The sequence below is a fragment of the Hipposideros armiger genome, unplaced genomic scaffold, assembly GCF_001890085.2.
Source record: "Hipposideros armiger isolate ML-2016 unplaced genomic scaffold, ASM189008v1 scaffold_18, whole genome shotgun sequence".
NCBI classification, from domain to species: Eukaryota; Metazoa; Chordata; class Mammalia; order Chiroptera; family Hipposideridae; genus Hipposideros; species Hipposideros armiger.
This window is the reverse complement of record NW_017731368.1, coordinates 21,878-41,985: the sequence shown is the minus strand read 5'-3', so window position 1 is coordinate 41,985 and position 20,108 is coordinate 21,878. Positions and strand designations below refer to the sequence as shown.

General features: G+C 55.0%; 2 protein-coding genes and 1 long non-coding RNA gene across 3 annotated transcripts; 2 read left to right on the top strand and 1 right to left on the bottom strand.

The window, feature by feature from the left end:
* The first annotated feature begins 875 nt into the window (after positions 1 to 875).
* On the top strand, positions 876 to 4,434 carry MANF (mesencephalic astrocyte derived neurotrophic factor). The gene is given in 5 exon segments (XM_019631299.1): positions 876 to 928; positions 930 to 1,120; positions 1,799 to 1,926; positions 2,679 to 2,820; positions 3,949 to 4,434. Coding segments are annotated over 5 exon segments (684 nt in total). The 5' UTR covers positions 876 to 890; the 3' UTR covers positions 4,134 to 4,434.
* A 1,995-nt stretch (positions 4,435 to 6,429) lies between these two features.
* RBM15B (RNA binding motif protein 15B) lies at positions 6,430 to 9,577 on the top strand. Its single transcript, XM_019633720.1, has one exon. It carries the CDS (start codon positions 6,570 to 6,572, stop codon positions 9,246 to 9,248), a length of 2,679 nt encoding a protein of 892 aa, XP_019489265.1. The 5' UTR covers positions 6,430 to 6,569; the 3' UTR covers positions 9,249 to 9,577.
* A 2,373-nt stretch (positions 9,578 to 11,950) lies between these two features.
* Positions 11,951 to 20,078, bottom strand: LOC109377399 (uncharacterized). The gene is made up of 2 exons (XR_002122862.1): positions 17,812 to 20,078; positions 11,951 to 13,650 (listed from the first exon to the last, which is right to left on the bottom strand). It is a non-coding gene; the product is annotated as an uncharacterized LOC109377399 (long non-coding RNA).
* Between the last annotated feature and the right edge of the window lie 30 nt (positions 20,079 to 20,108).

The following is a 20,108-nucleotide window of genomic DNA, read 5'->3' as shown; positions in this document are numbered from 1 at the left end:
CGCCAACGAGGAAACCTCCGACGCTTTTCCGCCGAACCCCGGGACCCTACTCAGGAGGCGCCCTGGGCAGTCAGGGGCCTGAGCGCTCAGCTGGGATGCAGGAGGCGGCGGGCCAGCCTCCTCGGCGCTTGTGAGGAAATGGGGAACTCCTCCAGGAGTGGGGAAGAACCTACGCCCCCTTCCGTCCCCACTGCCAGGCGGCTGGCTTCTGATCCCGAAGCCGCCGCACATCGTGGTGGCCCGGGCGCTTCCCTGAGGTCCAAAACGGCCGGCCGGAGGTGAGCCCTTCCTAGGGCAGGTCCTTCGTCCCACAGACGGTCAGCGCGCACGCAGCGGACTCGGGTCGCCCGGGGCTCAAGGCGTGGGGGCCCGGGCTGCTGAAGGAATTCCGACACAGCACGCCTCTCAGCGCCGAAGCCGCCGCAGACGCTCCGCAAAGGCAGGGTCCCCGACCCACGTGACTGTTTCCAAAAAAAAAAAAAAAAAAAGAAAAGCAAAGAAAACCTCTTCCGAGCCCTGCCGGCGGCCGGCCGCGCACCCGGCCTGCCCTGTTGGGTCGCGGCTGATCCCGGAGCCGCAGACCTGCGCTACTAGTCGGGGCCCTGGGCGGGGAGGTCTGCGGGGGTTTTCCGGCAGGCGTGAGGCCCAGAACAGGGTGAGGCGAGGCAGTTCAGCGAGTCCCACTGCAGCCTGCGGCCTCCACCACAGCCGCTGCCCCTATCCAAGATGGCGACCAGGCCGCTTCCGCCGCCGCCGCCGCCGCTTCCTGCAGCCGGCCCTGCTTCAATCAGCGGCCGACAACTGTCTGGGGCCGAGGGCGGGCGACGCCACCAGCCAATGGGGAAGGGTAGCGTGGAGCCGCCCGTCTGGACTTCGGAGGGCGTGGACCAATGGGAAGGTGGTGTGTGGGAGGGCGCGAGGGCCGCCCGCCAATGGGGAGCTACGGAGCACGGCCGGGACCTGGAGGCAGCGCAGCGCGGCGGGCGCTATTCAGTCGGGCGGCGGCGGCGGCGGCGGCGGTGGAGGAGGAGGAGGATGTGGGCCACGCACGGGCTGGCGGTGGCGCTGGCTCTGAGCGTGCTGCCGAGCAGCCGGGCGCTGCGGCCGGGCGACTGCGAAGGTGCGGCGCTGAACGCAACCAAACCCCCGACGGGCCGGGGCTGGAATGGGCGGGGGCTCCGGCGAGCGGCAGCGGCCGGTCCCCGCGGGGTCCGACGGAGGAGAGGCAGACGCCGGGCCTAGAAAACATTTCCTGGGCCTAGGAAACATGGGTCCGACGAGAAAAAGTTGGGACTAGGTCGTGCTGAAAACTTGGCCTGAAATTGTGATAACGCCGTAGTTTTTGTCCTTTCCCGTCACTGGGCAGAGGCGCTCAGGTGCGCCCGTTCGGGAGTCCTGAGGGCGGCCGTGGGCACCGGGTTGGGTCTGGTAAGCTTGCGAAGCCGCACCTCGGGGTTCGGTGTTGTATTTGGAAATGAACAGCATTTGGATCGTTTTTCTCTTCGGCCTCCAGTCTGCCCATTTATGAGGTCACAAGCCCATCTCAAGGACACGCTCGTTCTCGGTTTAAACTTCATGGAAGAGGCAGGGAGGAGCCCCCTTTGTGGGCACTGGGTGATGTTGTTCCCCGCATGCCCTGAGTGTACCAAGGAGCTGGGCTGCCCAACCGTGGGCACCTGAGAAAAACCGGTGATAGGGAAACTCACCTCTCCGTGTCTCCTATTAAAATTGCTGCCTCCTGGTGCGATGGGGTGCAACTGAGTGATTACTGAGCATCTCCCTTTCTTATTTTTTCCAGTTTGTGTTTCTTATCTGGGAAGATTTTACCAGGATCTCAAAGACAGAGATGTCACATTCTCACCATCCTCTATTGAAAAAGAACTTATAAAGTTCTGCCGCGAAGCAAGAGGCAAAGAGAATCGGTTGGTGAGTAGCCGGTAACCCTCCCCAGCTGGCCCTGGCCTTTCTTTAACCCTCTTCACAGGCCTGGACAAAGGCCCTGCCCACCTGTCTATTCAGGAGGCCTGAGTTAGTTCTGGCCATGAACTAATGCGGGACTGAAGTGCTTTCTCTGCAGTTGTGATATTTGTTTATCCTGTTGGTATTGATTAAGCACCTACTCTGCTGGGCGCTGAGACTGTCGGGAGAGACGTGACAATGAGACAAGCATGATGCAGAGGAATGGGTGTCATGAAGCAAATGGACCAGGATGGTATGGTAGAGAGGCCAGGTAGCGTCGTCAAGACTCTCTGGGGAACGGTCATCGTTGTGGGGGAAGAGCATCCCCAGCAGGGGCACAGCCGGTGTGAGTGCCCAGAGGCCAGAACAAGCTTGGCATGTGTGAGGACAGAGGAAAACGAAGTGTGCACAGGGTAGGCCAGGGCCGAACTCAGGACAAGAGCCCGAGGGAGACTGTGGCCTTCGTAGCTAGAACCTCCTGGCCACCTGGTTTGTCTGTCTCTCTCTGACTGTTGGTGACTATTAAACTCATCCTGTGCCTGTCAGCTCTGGGACCGAGCATGCATTAAGAGCCTGGGGTTTGCACTGACTGCCCGTGTGGACGGGGCCTGGGAAAAGGAGGCCCTGGCAGAGAAAGGTGTTTGGAGATGTCAGTGTGTTTTGGAGGAGACAGCTCTCAAGTGGCACTTCCTGAAGGCCATTGTCCTTTCTTGCTGCAGTGCTACTACATTGGGGCCACAGATGATGCAGCCACCAAGATCATCAATGAGGTGTCAAAGCCCATGGCCCACCACATCCCCGTGGAGAAAATCTGTGAGAAACTCAAGAAGAAGGACAGCCAGATCTGTGAGCTGAAGTACGGTGAGTGTGACCAGGCCTCGTTTCACAAACACGGCACGCTGCGCGCAGGCACTGTGGAGTCCACTTCCCAGCTGGGTGATGAACTAGAGCCTGTGGTGAGAGTTAGTAGCTGTTTATGGTAGGTGGTGCTAAAGGTTGGGGGTGCAGGTCTGGCATCATGGTGGATGGAGGTCAGAATAGGTCTCTCTGAGGAGGTGACATTTCAGCACACTTCGAAGGAGGTGGGGCATTAGCCAAGGGGACAGCTAATGGAAGAGGAAATAGGCAGCCAGTGGCATGACGGGTGGGCCTTACAGGTCGGTGAAGATCTGTCAGTCTGGGTGAAGTTGGGAATGTTGGTTTTGGGGCAGAGGAGGGATGTGGTCTGACATCCCTTGGGTTTAATAGGCTTGTCCTGGCTGCAAGCTCGAAGGCCAGCGACTGTTATTAGGAAAAGAAGTGCTGTGTCCAAACAGGCGAGCCCAGGAGTTAGGGGTGCCGCGGCGTCCCTCCTGCTGAGTAGGTCTCCGGTGGGGAAAAGCCGGGGCCATGAGTGGTCCTCGTCCATAAAATGTCAACGGCACCAATGTTTTATTGTGACATGTTCGCCCACTTGTGTCAAGGGTGCCTAGTCTCTTAAGAAACCCTAGGAGAGGTGCAGTTGGCTTGAGGTCTCTGTGGCTACAAGCAGTCTTGGAGAATAAGCTGACTCAAGGGCCCGACCAGCGCCTGTGCTAGGAAATTGGGGCTAAGGGATCTATCTGCTCTGTCACCCTGGAGCTGTCATTCTACAGTGACATGACCTCCACCATAACTAAGAGGCACTCGGGGGAGTGGGAGCCACATTCCTCCTATAAGGACCATGTGCCCTCCAGCCCCGTCCCTGGCAGCAATGCACATCTGTGTTAGACACTGCCAGCATGAGACCCGCCTTTCTGGTGAAGGGGCTGAGGCCCGTTCCCCCTCTTGAGGACAGTGGACACCAACATACCTGTATGTGTCGAGCACCATCTCCCCCTCCTAGCAGTAGGGCTGCTTGTGTAGGGGTATAAGGGGCGGTTTGGCTGTGCAGGGTGATCCAGCCCAGGACTATTGGGGGGTCCATGGCCACCCCCACCCAGCTGGTTACTCTCCTGCTCTCTCCTCCAGACAAGCAGATCGATCTGAGCACAGTGGACCTGAAGAAGCTCCGAGTTAAAGAACTGAAGAAGGTCCTGGATGACTGGGGGGAGACGTGCAAAGGCTGTGCCGAGAAGTCTGACTACATCCGGAAGATCAATGAACTGATGCCTAAATATGCCCCCAAGGCAGCCAGTTCACGGACTGACTTGTAGTCACCCGTTCCCTGCTGCCCCAAAGGGGAAAAAAAAAAAAAAACCAGTTCAGCTGTGTCTTTCCCAATCAGCGTTTTGTAATTTATTTTTTAGGCGGGCTCCTGACAATGTCAGGTGTGAAACCTGGAGCTTTCCTGATGATGCTGGCTCTCCAGCGCCCCCGTGCGGGGATTCACTTCCTTCTGTTGCTGATTTTCTCTAGGACTTCAAAGTGTTTGTGGGATTTTTTTATTAAAGGAAGAAAATTTCTAGCTGTCTTTGGAGAATTAAAGTGAATACTAAAATATGGTTTTACCCCTAATGAAGATCCCACCACTTTATGTGTTCCAGTTTACAAAGCGTTTTCAGGTATATTCACATTTGTTTGTCCCTCAACCACCAGTGCTGGAGACACCAGGGTGGGACACCGCCTGAGGAATGTGGGTTTGCACAGGGCTGGAGGGGAGCCCTGGAGGAGGTTGGGCTTGATCCCCCAGCCCACAGTGCCCATCCTACCCACTTGAGAGGAGCTGGAGGCTGCACAGCTCTTCTGAGCCATGGGACTGAGTCTGATGTACAAGGGAGGGGCTTACATCCGGGCTCAGTGCAAGCGGGACTCGGTATGTTCAGTACTGTCCCTTTTCTGAAGGTGCGCTTGACCTGGCTGTGCCGCCAAACACTGTCCACATCTGGCCATCTACCTGCTCATCTGAGTTTGTGGTCTCGTGTCAGCCCCAAGCCTCGAGGCCTAATGGGGATTTGCAAGACTGGCAGGAGTTGGTTTGTACAGAGCCAGTGAGAGGCTGCCTTTTGCCTTTGTTTCCCCAAGATAAGTCTTAACAGTTGAGGTCTTCAGGGCTTGTCCCCAAAGGGTCCCCGAGTCTGGTTTTTTACTTGCTCTCTGTGAGGTTGGTGCTTGGGAAACCCAGTTGGCGGCATGAGCTGTGGCTCAATGGAAGCACTCTGATCCTTGGGCCCCAGAGACCACCTAGAGGGAGGGACTAAGAAGCAGTGCTTGCCAGGGGATTGCTCTGCCCTCAGATTGGTGCAGCTCCTAAACTCAGTTTGCCTCCGTCGGTACGGGGCCTTCTTACAGCCTGCTGTGGATCCACTGGTGCTCAGGAGCACCATGTCTGAGAGGAAAGCAGGAAGGGTGAACCACTTCTCAGGCCAAGACTTCCCTACGGGAGAATAGGTGGGCTGCTAAAAACCAAAAAGCACCTGAGCCCATGAAGGGTGGTAGGAAAATCTACAGCTGGAGCCAGAAGTCTGAGCATGTGGCTGTCTCAGCTTAACACCCTAGGTCTGTGTTCTCGTGGCTTCCATGTCCACCAGGCCACAGTGAATAGGGCAAGAGGGAAAACAGCCCAACTACTACGCTAGGGCTGACCCCACGGTTATTTGTGAAGGTTAACTCCTGCCGGGAAGCAGATTTCAGGTGGTCATGCAGGTTACAGGTGTTTCTTCTAAGGCCTTCCCCTTTGCACCTGCCAGAGCTGCTTCAGGAGCTGCTTTCCGGTTGTGGGAGGAGGGAAAGCTGGTGCGCCCTGCGTCCCGCCACACGGTTTCTGTGGCTGAAGCTGGGTCAGGTTCTCCCTAGCTCAGCTCACCTCACTTCAGAGAAGAGGTCCTGTCCTTGGAGGTGGACAGGAGGGCCCTGGCCAGTGAGAGGTAAGTGTGGCGATTTGTGCAACTACTGGGTTTGGCCTTCTCGTTGCCTTTGGCTCCGTGGCTCTGTCCTTGCAGCCCACTGTCCGGTGCCAAGGAGCCTAGTCCCGGCCCGTAAACTAGGATTGTTGTCTCGGGTTTCTGTGCCTAGGCCTAAACAGGTGTCGCCTTCTGCATGCATAGCCATGGACCTCATGGCCTTTCCGGGGGCCCCTGCAGATGAACCCGAGCGTAAAGGATACCCGCAGATGGTCGTGGGTCGTGGATGGGGCCTAGGGAGCGGCCTGCTCCAATCCTTGGGATTGTTAATCCTGGACCCCAGTCAGGAGATGCCGTGGCGGAAACTAGGGCGATACCACGTAAAGGGATCGCTAGGCAAGGCCCTGGACCCTGGCGCCCACATGCTGCGGCCTGGGGAGGTTAGAGCCAGCCCGGCTCTCGCTAGGACTCGGATCTCAAGGTAGCCCCGAGTCTCCGCCGAGCTGGCCGCACGGTGGCGCCAGAGCTCACCACCCGGCCGCACTCACCCGCTGTCGCGGGGTCACGTGGCACGGGGGGCGCAGTCCGATGGCGTAAGCCCAGCACAGCTCTCGCCCCGCCCACCGCGGGGTCACGTGGCACGGCGGGCGCCGCTTGATAACGCGACGCCCAGCCCCTGGGCTCTGCTCCCGCCCCGCCGCCGAGTCCTTTTGTCCAAGATGGCGGCGCCGGGGGCGCTGCCTCCTCCGCCGCCGCTGCCGCCGCTGTGAGAGGCCTGAGGGCCGCCCGCCCGCCCGCCGCGCCGGCGCCATGAAGAGGCAAAGCGAGCGAGACTCGAGCCCGAGCGGGCGCGGCTCGTCATCGTCAGCCAAGCGGCCGCGGGAGCGCGAACCGGAGGCGGGCGGGCGGCGGGCGGCGCACAAGGCCTCGGGCGGCGCCAAGCACCCCGTTCCAACGCGGACCCGCGACAAACCCCGTGGTAGCGGGGGCGGCGGGGGCGGGCATCGCGACGGCCGCGGCGCCGGGGACGCGAATCACCGTGTGAGCAGCGGCCGCTCCTCGGGCTCGGGCGCCGGCGGCGGGGGACGCGGCGGCAAGGCCTCGGGGGACCCGGGCGCCTCGGGCGCTTCACCCCGCGCGTCTCCATTGCCACCACCTCCGCCGCCGCCCGGGGCCGAGCCCGCGGGTCCCGGCTCGTCGGCGGCAGCACCCGAGTACAAGACGCTGCTCATCAGCAGCCTGAGCCCCGCGCTGCCTGCGGAGCACCTCGAGGACCGGCTCTTCCATCAGTTCAAGCGCTTCGGGGAGATCAGCCTGCGCCTGTCGCACACGCCCGAGCTGGGCCGCGTGGCCTACGTGAACTTCCGGCACCCGCAGGACGCGCGCGAGGCGCGCCAGCACGCCCTGGCCCGCCAGCTGCTGCTCTACGACCGCCCGCTCAAGGTGGAGCCCGTGTACCTGCGCGGCGGCGGCGGCGGCGGGAGCAGCCGGCGAAGCAGCAGCAGCAGCGCCGCTGCCTCCACGCCGCCCCCAGGGCCGCCCACGCCCGCCGACCCGCTCGGCTACCTGCCGCTGCACGGCGGCTACCAGTACAAGCAGCGCTCACTGTCGCCTGTCGCCGCGCCGCCACTGCGGGAGCCCCGCGCCCGCCATGCCCACGCTGCCGCAGCCTTTGCCCTGGACGCCGCCGCGGCCGCGGCCGTGGGGCTGTCTCGCGAGCGGGCCCTGGACTACTACGGGCTGTATGACGACCGGGGGCGCCCCTACGGCTACCCAGCCGTGTGCGAGGAGGACCTGATGCCGGAGGACGACCAGCGGGCCACGCGCAACCTCTTCATCGGGAACCTTGACCACAGCGTGTCGGAGGTGGAGCTGCGACGGGCCTTCGAGAAGTACGGCATCATCGAGGAGGTGGTCATCAAAAGACCGGCCCGGGGCCAGGGCGGCGCGTACGCCTTCCTCAAGTTCCAGAACCTGGACATGGCCCACAGGGCTAAGGTGGCCATGTCTGGTCGGGTGATTGGCCGCAACCCCATTAAGATCGGCTATGGCAAGGCCAACCCCACCACCCGTCTCTGGGTGGGTGGTCTGGGACCCAACACCTCCCTGGCGGCCCTGGCCCGGGAGTTTGACCGCTTTGGGAGCATTCGGACCATCGATCATGTGAAAGGAGACAGCTTTGCCTACATCCAGTATGAGAGCCTGGATGCAGCCCAGGCCGCCTGTGCAAAAATGAGGGGCTTTCCCTTGGGTGGTCCAGACCGCAGGCTGCGCGTGGATTTTGCCAAAGCGGAGGAGACTCGGTATCCCCAGCAGTACCAGCCCTCCCCTCTTCCTGTGCATTACGAGCTGCTCCCGGATGGGTACACCCGGCACCGAAACCTGGATGCCGACCTGCGGGTGCGGGACAGGACCCCCCCACACCTCCTGTACTCGGACCGAGACCGGACCTTTTTGGAAGGGGACTGGGCCAGCCCCAGCAAAAGCTCTGATCGCCGGAACAGCCTGGAGGGCTACAGCCGCTCAGTGCGCAGCCGGAGTGGGGAACGCTGGGGAGGAGACGGGGACCGGGGCCTGCCCAAGCCCTGGGAGGAGAGGCGGAAACGGAGGAGCCTTTCCAGTGACCGCGGGAGGACAGCACACTCCCCTTACGAGGAACGAAGCAGGACCAAGGGTGGTGGGCAGCAGGCCGATCGAGGCTCCGACCGCACCCCTGAGCGCAGCCGCAAGGAAAACCACTCCAGTGACGGGACCAAGGAGTCAAGCAGCAACTCCCTCAGCAACAGCAGACACGGGGCCGAGGAGCGCAGCCACCACCACCACCACGAGGCTCCGGACTCTTCCCACGGGAAGAAGACACGCGAGAGCGAGCGCAATCATCGGACCGCTGAGGCTGAGCCCAAGCCTCTGGAAGAGCCAAAACACGAGACCAAAAAGCTCAAGAATCTTTCAGAGTATGCCCAGACATTGCAGCTGGGTTGGAACGGGCTCCTAGTGTTGAAAAACAGCTGCTTCCCGACATCTATGCACATCCTAGAGGGGGACCAGGGGGTGATCAGCGGTCTCCTCAAAGACCACACTTCTGGGAGTAAACTGACTCAGCTGAAGATTGCCCAGCGCCTCCGACTGGACCAGCCCAAGCTCGACGAGGTCACGCGACGCATCAAGCAAGGGAGCCCCAATGGCTACGCAGTGCTGCTGGCCACGCAGGCGACCCCCAGTGGGCCTGGCACCGAGGGGGTGCCCACGGTGGAGCCAGGCCTACAGAGGCGGCTTCTCAGGAACCTGGTCTCCTACTTGAAACAGAAACAGGCGGCAGGGGTGATCAGCCTGCCGGTGGGCGGGTCCAAGGGCAGAGACAGCACAGGCATGCTGTACGCCTTCCCGCCCTGTGACTTCTCACAGCAGTACCTCCAGTCAGCACTAAGGACACTGGGCAAGCTAGAAGAGGAACACATGGTGATAGTTATAGTAAGGGACACTGCCTAGCCCGGACCTGTCTTTTCCAGCTCCACATTTGTGTCACAAAAGCAGTTATTTTAAAAGCTGATCCCTGGCCTCTCTCCTACCCCCTTGGTTTGAATTCTCTGCTGGGTGGTTTTGGTCCATTTGATAGGGGACCAAAGTCCTGTCCCCACCAAAACTAAGTCCTTAGGTTCTTGGGATTTTTTTTTTTTTAACAGCGATGAGAAGGGACTCCTGTCATGTTGTTTTCTAGTGTACGAGATACTGTCTGCTGTGTTCTGTATTTTTTTATTTTTTGACTAACTGTATGGAAAGTTTGTCAGTAAAGCCTTTGTCAGAGGATGGATTTTTAATCCTGTTTTAATCAAGTTTTTTCTCAAAGATGGAAGACTTCCCCACCGCATGCACAAAATGCCCTAAGTCATCTTTCTGGCACCAGCATACCTGCATGGGTGGCTGTCAGCCCCTCAGCCCTTTGGGCTGAGTCAGGACCGTATTCACGTTTGTTTTTATCTTGGCTGAAGACAGGTGGGCTTCGTTTGCACTCGCCCCTGCCATGCCAGCCTGAACAGCCCGTGCAAAGGAAGGGAACGTGCCTAAGGTCTGCCTGTAGCCAGCAGCTGTGATCGTTCTGGGTTTTCATGGCTCTGCCCTAAATGTCTGTCAGCTTGAGTTGCAGCTGTTGGAGAAAGTGCCCAATCTAAGGCTGCAGTATGGTCCAGAGGTCACGGGAGACACAGTGCAATACTGATGCCAAGGGGTCTTGGTGCCATGGATCCACACAGGCTCCCCCTCTTTTCAGCCTCCTGGGGACAACTCCAGAGGCCAAAGGCTAGACTGGAGGGTGGGAGGCAGCTTTCCTTAATTCTTGAACTTGACCTGTTTGTGAATTTCCAGCTGTTCCTTTGGTTGTTCAGAATTGACGTGTCAATATGGTGTTGGCCTGTCCGAGTACTAGACCTTTGGGGGGGACACTGAACCCCTGGTCTGACTTTGTGATGCTGCAGGTTAGGAAGACGCTCTGACGTAACTTTGCCAGTGCAAAGGTGACTACTGGGTGTGCTGTGCTTCCGTGAGGAGATGAGATCACAGTGAGGTGTTGGGCAGTGCGCGCACTCAGCCATTCGAGCCAGGCTGAGGGGGGAGCGTAGAAGCATCCTTGAGCTGGGAGGGAAAGACGGCTTGAAGGAACATTAAATTCTGTCATGTGTGAGATATGGTAGTATGGCCAGCACTGGCAAATGAAGCCAGTGTCATACAGCGGATGTTTGGCAGTTTGGATGTTCCCAAAGGGTCTCTGTCAGGGCTGTGGGGGAACAGAAACTCCAGTGAGAGAAATGAGCCCCCACATGCCCAGAAACTCCCAGTTCCACTGGCCATGCCATCCTCTTTCCAGGTCTGATCCGCTACCCCAGCAGGCAGTGCAGGCGACCGCTGGGATGTGTGCAGAGAGAACGTGTGAGGCAGGGGCTGGGCTCAGTGCAGGCGCACGGAGAATACATGCCTCTCCACAAGGACAGTGCATGTCAAGTGTCTTTTTGCGACCTTGGAGATTGAAAACAAACGGGAACGTGCCTGGGGAAGCACTGCTCACTGGGCTTCAGCTGGTTCTCAGGAGAGAAATAAGCATGTTTGAAACAAAACATTACACAAGGAGAGAAGTGTGAAACGTGTTTATTTGCCTGTTTGTACTTGAGCTGTGCCACGCTGCCCAGTATCTGAGCAAGTCCGGGGGTGCAGCAGGAGTGGGCCTCGCCTTGTTGAGAACAGACGAGGGAGGGGTGGCTTAAAAGCCCACCGCGGGGTTTCCTGCAGATCCTGGACAAGGGCCAGTCACAGGCCAGAGCTGCCTTCATAGAGTGGGTGCTCAGACCCCCAAGACTATGCCTTCTAGTTTTCCCAGACAGAAACCCAGAAAGTCCAGTTGGAGAAGACATTTAACCCTTGCCTTGTCGACCCCTCTTCAGGGCTAAGTGCTCTCTGGACCCCCAAAGAACTAGAATTTGGGTAAGAACCACAGCCTGTTGTGTGACCTTCCTCTGCCTTGGACCCTCTTCTCAACCACTTCCTTCCTCTGACTCTTACGACATAACAGGTTCTGTGACTTTCTCTCAAAGGCCTTGGCCAGACGAGTGAGGGTAAGTCAGGTGGCCAGCCCTGGCTTGAGACTACCCCGGGCAGAAAACGATGTCACTGCAGGCATCCGGTGCCTTGACCTGGGGTGCGAGTCTGTCCAAGGTGTCCTTGCCTCATCGCTGCTGTTCTACATGTGTCCTCCTAAGTGACTGGGAGCTTGAGCCCAGAATAAGAAAGGGCTGACGTTTCCTTAGCCTCTTAGGCACGTCCGTAAGGGCGTGTTGTCAAGTCAACCAGAACTCTGCTTTCCTGTTGGAGGTCCCCGTCTCCACCCAAGAGACCCGGGGGTGCTCCCAAGAGCTCCTGGCCGAGTTCAGGGAGACGGTAGCTCGGTTAATGACTAGAACATAGTGCTTTTACTATTTCTCAACTGTTAACCCGTTTTCTTCTAATCCATTCAGCACCAGGAGTCAAACTATTCTACTGGTTAGGTATTAGCAGCCTATGTAAGCTGGGGCATGAAGCGACTTAGGAGCTGAGACCTCTGCTCTCTAGAGGACCACGAGGTACCTGTGCGCGCAGGCCCACTTCAGTGTGTGACAAACTGGTGCTCCGGAGCCCAGCAGGGCTTTCCCAGCCCCTGGTGAGTGTTAGCTGCCTTGTCTTGCTTGTTTACTTCACAACCAAATTTGTCCCCTCTTCTCAGCTAAGGGAGAAAAGGCTTTAGCTGTATAGAAGACCCACATAATAAAAACCGAGAAGCCATTACTTGGGCAAACTCAGAGACAAAAAGGGACGAGGGCCTCCCATTTATGGTGGGAAGGTGGGGCGGGATGGGTGTAAAGGTGAAAGTGCCAGGTATCTGTCCTTGGTGGCAGCATGGGTTAACCACAAGCCAGTGTTAGGGGCCTGTGAAATACCTGCAAACCAGCCTGACCAAGCCTCAGCTGCCCCTAAACTACCCAAGTCCCTATGACACTGCCTTTCAGGAAACGTACAGTCACCCAGCTACAGTACAGGTATGGCCAAATGCTTTCACTCCTTAGCTTTGCCAGTTCACTCCCCCAAACGTCCCCAGACCCCTAGCTTTCCAGCTCCCCCAACTTTCCAGTTCCCCCAAACCTGTAATCCAGAGCTGCCTTCTTGATTCAGAAGCCGGGGACAGAGAGATGTGTCCACAGTGGCCAATGCCCTGAGTGCCTCCCTCAGCCCCGTGTGGCAGTCTTACAGGCAGTCCCTGTGGGGTGAGCTGCAGACCAGGGGCACACACTGGGGCTAAGCACTTTGCTCCCCAAGGGCTTTATTTGGGCAGACTGTCCTCACCACCGTCCGGACCGCCTCTCGGAAGGCGTCTTCTCTACTGCCTGGCTAGAGCTGCAAAGAAAGGGACAGATCCCACTTTGGTAAAAGAGGACAGGGAAAGGCCATCAACAAAGACAGACTTGTAGTTTATTTTGTATTTTTTTTAAATAAATACACTTTACATTAAAGAAAAAGGCCTTTGATTTATAATTTCCACATTGGGGAGAAAGAGAAGAAAAAAAGATTTTTTAAAAACTGAATGACAAAGAAAAATAGAGGGAGTGAACTCATATCCTAAGTTCCCTGAACTCCACAGAACCCACCCACACCGACCTCGCTGCCCAGACCACGAAGCTGCGTGGGGCGAGGCATTTACTCGGCGAACAAGCTCTGGCACGAAGGAAAGCAAATTAACCTGACAGCATATGAGGCAACGAAAACAGGTTAAAAATCATATATTATATTTATAATAAAATATTCTTAATCCTTATCAATTTAAGAAACCACGATTTTCCTTTTCATTTAAATACGTATGTAAAAATGCCTCTCTATTGTTCTTTAGATGTCATTTTCTTCCATAGAAAATGAAGTGCAGGGACAAGACCTGGTGGATATAAGTTCATACCCTCATCTATAAATGCCTGGCTTTTTTTTTCTTTTTAAGTTTTATAAAAAACTATTTCTTGTTCTTTAAGTAAAGAACATTATACAAAGAAAATATATTGTGAAATAACCCCAGAGACAGGTTTTTTTTTCCTTGAGGAAAGCTATGTCCATCCTAGAAGGGGAAGCAGACTAGGGCCTAACCCACTGTCTTGCTGTGGTAGTTACTGTTTGGGAAGGGCCCTCAGGTCCCAGTGGGACTCTAAGCTACAAGTCCTCTGAGTGCAGGCCATGCACAGCCCTGGGAGGAAGGGGAGGGAAGGTGTTCTGAATGCATCTGACTCAGTTTCTCGCCTGCCAAGAATCTCCCATGTGGTGATGGCTCCTCACTCATTCAGAGATAAGATGATGTCATCTTCCAGATCAGAGCTGTCAGCGCTGTCGGCTGCAAGGTAAGCAAAGGGAGACACTAGATTATGCACTAGGCTTACAGGAAGCTTTCAGGAAGGAAGCACCTGCGTATACATACATTTGGGCCTGAGCAAGGCTAATTAAGTTTCCAAAAAGGAAAACACATCAATTAGCTCCTGGAGCTGGCTCTGGAGAATATATTTCTTGGCAACAGGTCACCCCTGGGGACCTCTTGCTTTACCTTTCAAAGGACCTCGATGCAGTGTCCTGATTCCTAGAGGTTCTTCCTGCCTTGGTGGCCCTAAAGGGACCAGGCCCAGCCCCATCCAGCTTTCACCCATGGTGCTCTGAATGGCTGCAAAGGGGCAGGGCTGGGCACAGGCCCGCCTGCCCGCCCCCAGGATCGCTAAGAGGAAAGGCGGAGCCCAAGCAAGAGTGAGATTTCTCTTTGACTCCTTAGCCACTCCCTTCTCATACCTGACAAAGGCAGAGATACTCAACCTAAAGTTCCTTCTGCAATTTCAGAATTTCATCTCCAGGGAACAAATTCCCAAAAAGGGTACAGCCCAGAGAAGGGCCTAGAAACTCGAGCCTGGAGGCCAGCAGGGAGGAGCTGTGGTGCCCTGGAAGGTGGCACTGTGTCTGTGGCACATGAGCCCTCTGCTTGACCATCTCAGGCGGTGAACAGACAGACCACATTAGTACCTCTAGAAGGATCCATTAAGGGGTGAAACTAGGCAGGAGCAAAAAGCACCCTCAACATGAGGTAGATGTGCCATGTCTGACCAAAATAAGAGAGCAACAGTCCCTAGCTCATAAGGACTCATGTAACTGCTGAGAGGGTAAGGCAAAGGTCTTGGTGCCCATTTCCATGATTCACGTCTCAGGAAGCTGGGAAACGACTTTTAACAAGGTCCCCAGGGAAGTGGGCAGACCCTGATCTGGAGCCCTGCAAATGCCCAAAGGTCCTGGGGTTCCCATGGGAGAGGGACAGCCACTGGTGCCTCATAATCCCTTATCAGCCTTTCCCAGATAGCTGAGGAAGAACAAAGCATTTTCCCAAACCCTCCATTCACTACAATCTCCTTTAGGAAGAAAACTGAAGTGGATAAAGTAAAACTAAGAAAAGCATGGCCATGATTCAAGAAAGTCCTGAAAATAAGCAAAAGACATGGCTGGAAAAAACAGTGTCCCTGGGTCTAAAAGGGCTCACGCACAGCATGACTTGATTGGTGAGAAGGGGAAACAGGATGGAAAAAGGAAAGAATACCTGACACAGCTGATCCAAACAGCCTCACCAGCTGCCTTGCTGCAGGAACTCCCAGAGGAAGTGCCAGCAGGGAAAGATGGGACCTGTTCCCCAGAGCCAAGCACTGCTCCAAGTCCCGGGCCGTGGGAGACCTCCGGAGTACCCCCAGGAGCCATCAATGCCAGCCAGACCCACCCCCCGAGACTTGTCAGCGTGAGCTGCAGAGCTGCTAGGAGTCGAAGAGTCTTCACCCTGCCTTGCATCTAAGGACAGCAGGTACAACTGGACGAGGACACAACACAATCTTTAAGCAACTGGCAGGTGCGGAGTTGAGAGGGGACCTTCAGGGCTTGGGCACTAACTCCCCTCCTGGTGGTCACTTAGCAGGACTGCTTTCTCTACCTTCCTTAGCCATTTTCTCATCCTCCATTCAAGAGCCCCTGGTCAGGACTTCTCCTGAAAGGCCCTTTGAGACCAAGACCATCTCAGTGGTTCTCAACCTTTCACAGGGGTCACCTAAGACCATCGGAAAACACATATTTTCGATGGTCTTAGGAACCGAGACACCGCTCCTCTATCCGTCTCCAGGCCCACATGCAGATACACCCACATACAAGTACCCGGTGACCCCTGTGAAGGGGTCGCGACCCACAGGTTGAGAACCGCTGGTCTAGATAGAAATGCGCAGTGTTGATGCAATACTGGACCTGTTGCTCTTACCACACACAGGCTTTGGGGGGCAGAACTGACGGGAGCAGAGAAACACAGACCTCAGAGTTAGGGTGCTTCTCTTCCTGGGGCTGGGGTTCTGGGACCCAGGGCCTCTGCAAGGTCAGGTGAGGGCACATGGCCATGGTTTCCTGGTCTCGATGCTCTCACCATGCCCTCAACGGGTTCCATAAGTCCCAAAAGAGCAAGCACTGCTGCCCTCGAGGATTAGTGCGGCCGAGTCGGCCGAGTATCAGGAAACCAGGGGCACAGCAAGCCCCATCTGCTCTGCACGAGTCTGTGGGTTGCTAGGGAAACAGAGCAATGGAGTCTATGCCTCAGGTGCCACTTTTGTCACCACCTCAATTCTAGAGCCCAAGCTAAAAATGTCAAGTTGTCACCTATTATGGCATTTTCACATCATAAATCTTCCCACCAAGTTAAAGTAACATTCTCATTGCTGATGGAGTTAAGGTTTTCCAGATTATCTCTTGAGCTATAAAGAAGAAATTTCCTAAACTAAATAATTAAAAGGCTAAAGAAGGCAGTAAGTTTACAAGCCAAATAGAAATTTAGTGACTAGATTCACATTAAGAATGGAAAAATCAAGATACTCTTGTTGGGAGCCCCACCAGCAGCTGCCCCCTAGCCAACCTTATTACTTGTAATTGAAGGAAAACAACTTGTGCCCCATGTGTCAATATTCAGGTGACAAAAAAATCCAGGAAACCTGCCCTTGTACCAATACTGTCATGTGTCCCTTGCCCCTTAGTCCCTCTTATCTGGCTCTCTGACCATGGCTAGGGCCAAGGCACGGCCTCCACTGAACCACCTGCACTTCCAATGTGGAAATCATGGACGCTGGTGCACAGCAGATGGGCAGATACAAGGCACTCCCTCCCCGCCCCACTGAGCTCCGTCCAAATATAATAAGCAAGAGAACTTCTGTAAGACAGTCTCCCCTAAGCCAGCTGCTGAGACTGATCCCCAAGAAAATGGATCCAGGTCACTGGGGGACAGAATCTTTTATATATATGCTTCAATATACACGGCCATCCCTGCCTCCTACCCCCCACCCACTCATTCTCCTACCAAATACCAACGACTAAAAACCAAACATCTGTGGAGAGGCGTGGCATTTGTTGGGCCTAGGCCAGCACGATATACTGTTCTGGAATGATGTTAAGTGTTCTCTATCTGTGCTGCTCAATATGGTGGCCGCATGCGCACTTTAAATGTGGACATGAAAATGAGGAACTGGGTTTTTTAACTGTATTAATTAAAATTGTAACGGCCACATGTGGTTAGTGGCCACCACATTAGGCGTAATGCCTACCGTGGTGAGAATGCTGGCCAGGTGAGCTACATGAAAAGTGGCCAGACATCACAGGGAGCTCCCATCAGGTGGGGCAGCACAGGAAGAACCAGGACCACAGCAAGCATGACACTGTCCACAGTGACACACATCACAGAGATGCTGCCGAACCTCTGGCGACATGCAGGGTGCAGCTGCAGAGTTGGGGGACTCTTAGAACCATTAGCTGGTTTGTTTAGGACTCCTTGGCATAGTCAGGGACAACCTGACTTCAGAAACCTGTCCTAATGGGAAATTACGGGAAAAACTGGAGCTTGTTCTTTCTAACTTAGAATTGGGGGGTGGGGGTGAGGTGGGGTAAGAAACAAAACAGAAGCCAAAAACATTTGTCCCCTGGCCTTAAGAGGCTGTAGGCAAAAGCAGACAGGAAAGGGCTCCTCCACAAGAGGCCTTTTATTTCTTGACGCCTCTAAAGGAGCAGGTGCAGGTCCTTGACAGCACCAGCTCTGCCCTCAGGAGGAACCACACTCTAGCCTTCCAACTGCTCAGGCTCATCCTCTAAACACAGCCAGTCGCGAGCGTGGTCTGTCTCAGGCTGCTTTCACACTACAACAGAAGAGTCCACTGGCTGCAACTGAGACCTTTGGCCCACAAAGCGTAAAATATTTACTGCCTGGCCTTTACAGAAAAAGCATGCCGGCCTGTGTTAAAGATGAGCGATAACAGCCATTTGGTTACATACTGTGATGGGAGCGCAGAGGACCAGGGATGGGAAACTGCTTTTCCTCAACGGGCCAGAGGGGTGGCTCGACAGTCACAGGGCACAGAACCCTGGTGTGGCTGCCCCTGTGGGCTGGGCTGGCACCGGGAAGGAACCTTTCCCGGGGTGCCGAGGCTTAGCCCATGGTCGGCCCTGGACTTACTGTCCCCCAGGATCAGCTCCACTTCCTCGTCTGCATCAGAGTCTTCGTCCTCCCCGTCCTCTCCCTCCTCTAGAAGGTTTGCTAGCTCCTCGTCAGAGGGAGAAAAGTCATTGTCCCCGTCCTCCCCTGCGTTCTCATTGTTGTCATCTTCCTCCAACTCTGCCTCCAGCAGCTGGTCAGTGTCCAGCTCGTCTAGGTCGTCTGTGTCGTCGTCGTCGTCGTCGTCATCTTCCTCCTCCTGCTCCTCCTCTTCCTGGGGAGAGAACACGAGGTCCGTCAGAACAGACACAAGCCAGACCCTGTGGGCGACATGGGGAGTCTCCCCTCCTTCCCAGAGGACAGGGAGAAGACTGGCAACAGAGAGTGGTGATCTCGGTCAGCACAGACTTCTCAGCGAAGGCTGAGACAGGCACGTACATGTCCCCCAAGACACACAGCACCCCTCCGACAAGGATTACTGGTCTCTCCACAAAGGCATTACTGGGCACGCAGCCTTATCCAAAGAAACAGACACCTCACTTCACAGAGGCTGCCACCCTCAATATTCTAGGTTCCTAACGAATAATAAACCCCAGGGGGCTCTTCTGTCTCTTGCATCAGCCACGCCAAATCCAATCACTGAGGCACTAGCAACAAAAGCTTCCACCTGGAATCTCAAAGCAGTGCTTTAACAAGGCAGGGGGAACAGCTGCTGAGTCACCAGCTGCTAAGCCTTCCAGGTCTTGCCCTGACCTTACAGCCAAGGCCCGTGGGTAAGCAGTGCCATCAGATGCACCCAGTGACTGGATCGTCCAATAGTCTGACTTTACAATACAGAGCACTAACCAGTACCCCCATTTTCTGTCATAAGCCTCCCTTCCCGAGACAGACAGACAGACAGACAGACAGACAGACACACACACACACACACACACACACACACACAGTATGCTACAGAAACTGTCCCAACTTATATTCCTAAGAAGACTTCCCAAAGGCAGGAAAACTATGAGAAAACAAAATGCCGGGCTCTAGGCACCCTGGACTTTGTAAATGATACATTCTGGTACCTGCCAGAGTTCAACTTTGCACCAGAATCCAAACTGTTTCCCTTCAAGCAAGAGAGAACACAACACCTCTGTTTTGATAAGGATGGCAGGTGTTTCCAAGTAAATGTGACCAACATTCAGTCACGTATCCCTGCTCAAACATCAACAGTCAGCCTTACCAGTAGGAAAAGGATTCTAATTCCTGCAATAATAAAATGTGCAATTCATTTACTACTTCAGCCTAATGAAAGTCAAAATAGAACAAGCCCCACATAAGCAGAAAACATTACAACATTTTTAAAGGTGCTGCTGCATGTCACTCACTTCTCCAGCCACTAGTGTTCATCAGCTGTTACGTCAACCTAGGCTCCCATCCAGCGAACAGCTCTGCTTTATGAACTTTTGGTCATTCTGAAACCACCATTTAGAGACTTTTTGATATGATGTTTGAACCAGTCTTTTAGACTTTTCAACAATTTCTGGCAGCTAATATGGGAAAAAATGACCCCTTTAAATAGCCAGTAGAGAATGTGAGTATGTGAGTGAGTGAGTGAGTGAGTGAGTGAGTGAGTGAGTGAAACACATCTAACATGGTGGCCCAAGACCACTGTTCCCCAGCCTGGGCCACACATCACCTGCAGCCTAGGTTTGCACTCACTGGAAGGTTAAACTGTTCAAACAGGCATCTATTAGCCCACAAATTTAGTTTTAGAAAAATTCTCTTTCATTTCTAACACCATCAAAGCCTAGCTGAGCCAGGAGAAAAAGCTCCCAAGTCAAGACCAATCCTAGAAAATAGGTCAACCAAGACCCGAGCTCTGAACTACAGATACCATTCCAAACTCTTCCAAGCACCTACAAACCCAACCTTTAACCTACGCTTATAGCAGAAGAAACAGGCTGTCCATCCCAGAAAGACAAGAGGACCTTTGTGCCCAGGGAGGGGAGAGCTCCCTGAGTCTCACAACACATCACTCACTATTTAATGGCCAGTGCTGGCTTCGCACGTATCTTGTTACACATTGATATGGCCATCAGCTCACTTTCTTAATTTGGAATCTGAAATCTGGATCATGAAACACAGGCTCACAAGATCTGTCCAAAATGTTGTGTTAGAATCTAATTCTGTGGATGAACCCAAACGAGTCCAGGAAGGTATTTTAGGAGCATTCTTGGTTGGCTGAAGTACCCAGTTGGTAACATGAGCCCTCTCCTTCATATCTAAAGAATAAAGCTTCCTTAGTGAGTGGTCCAAAAAAGTAAAAACTA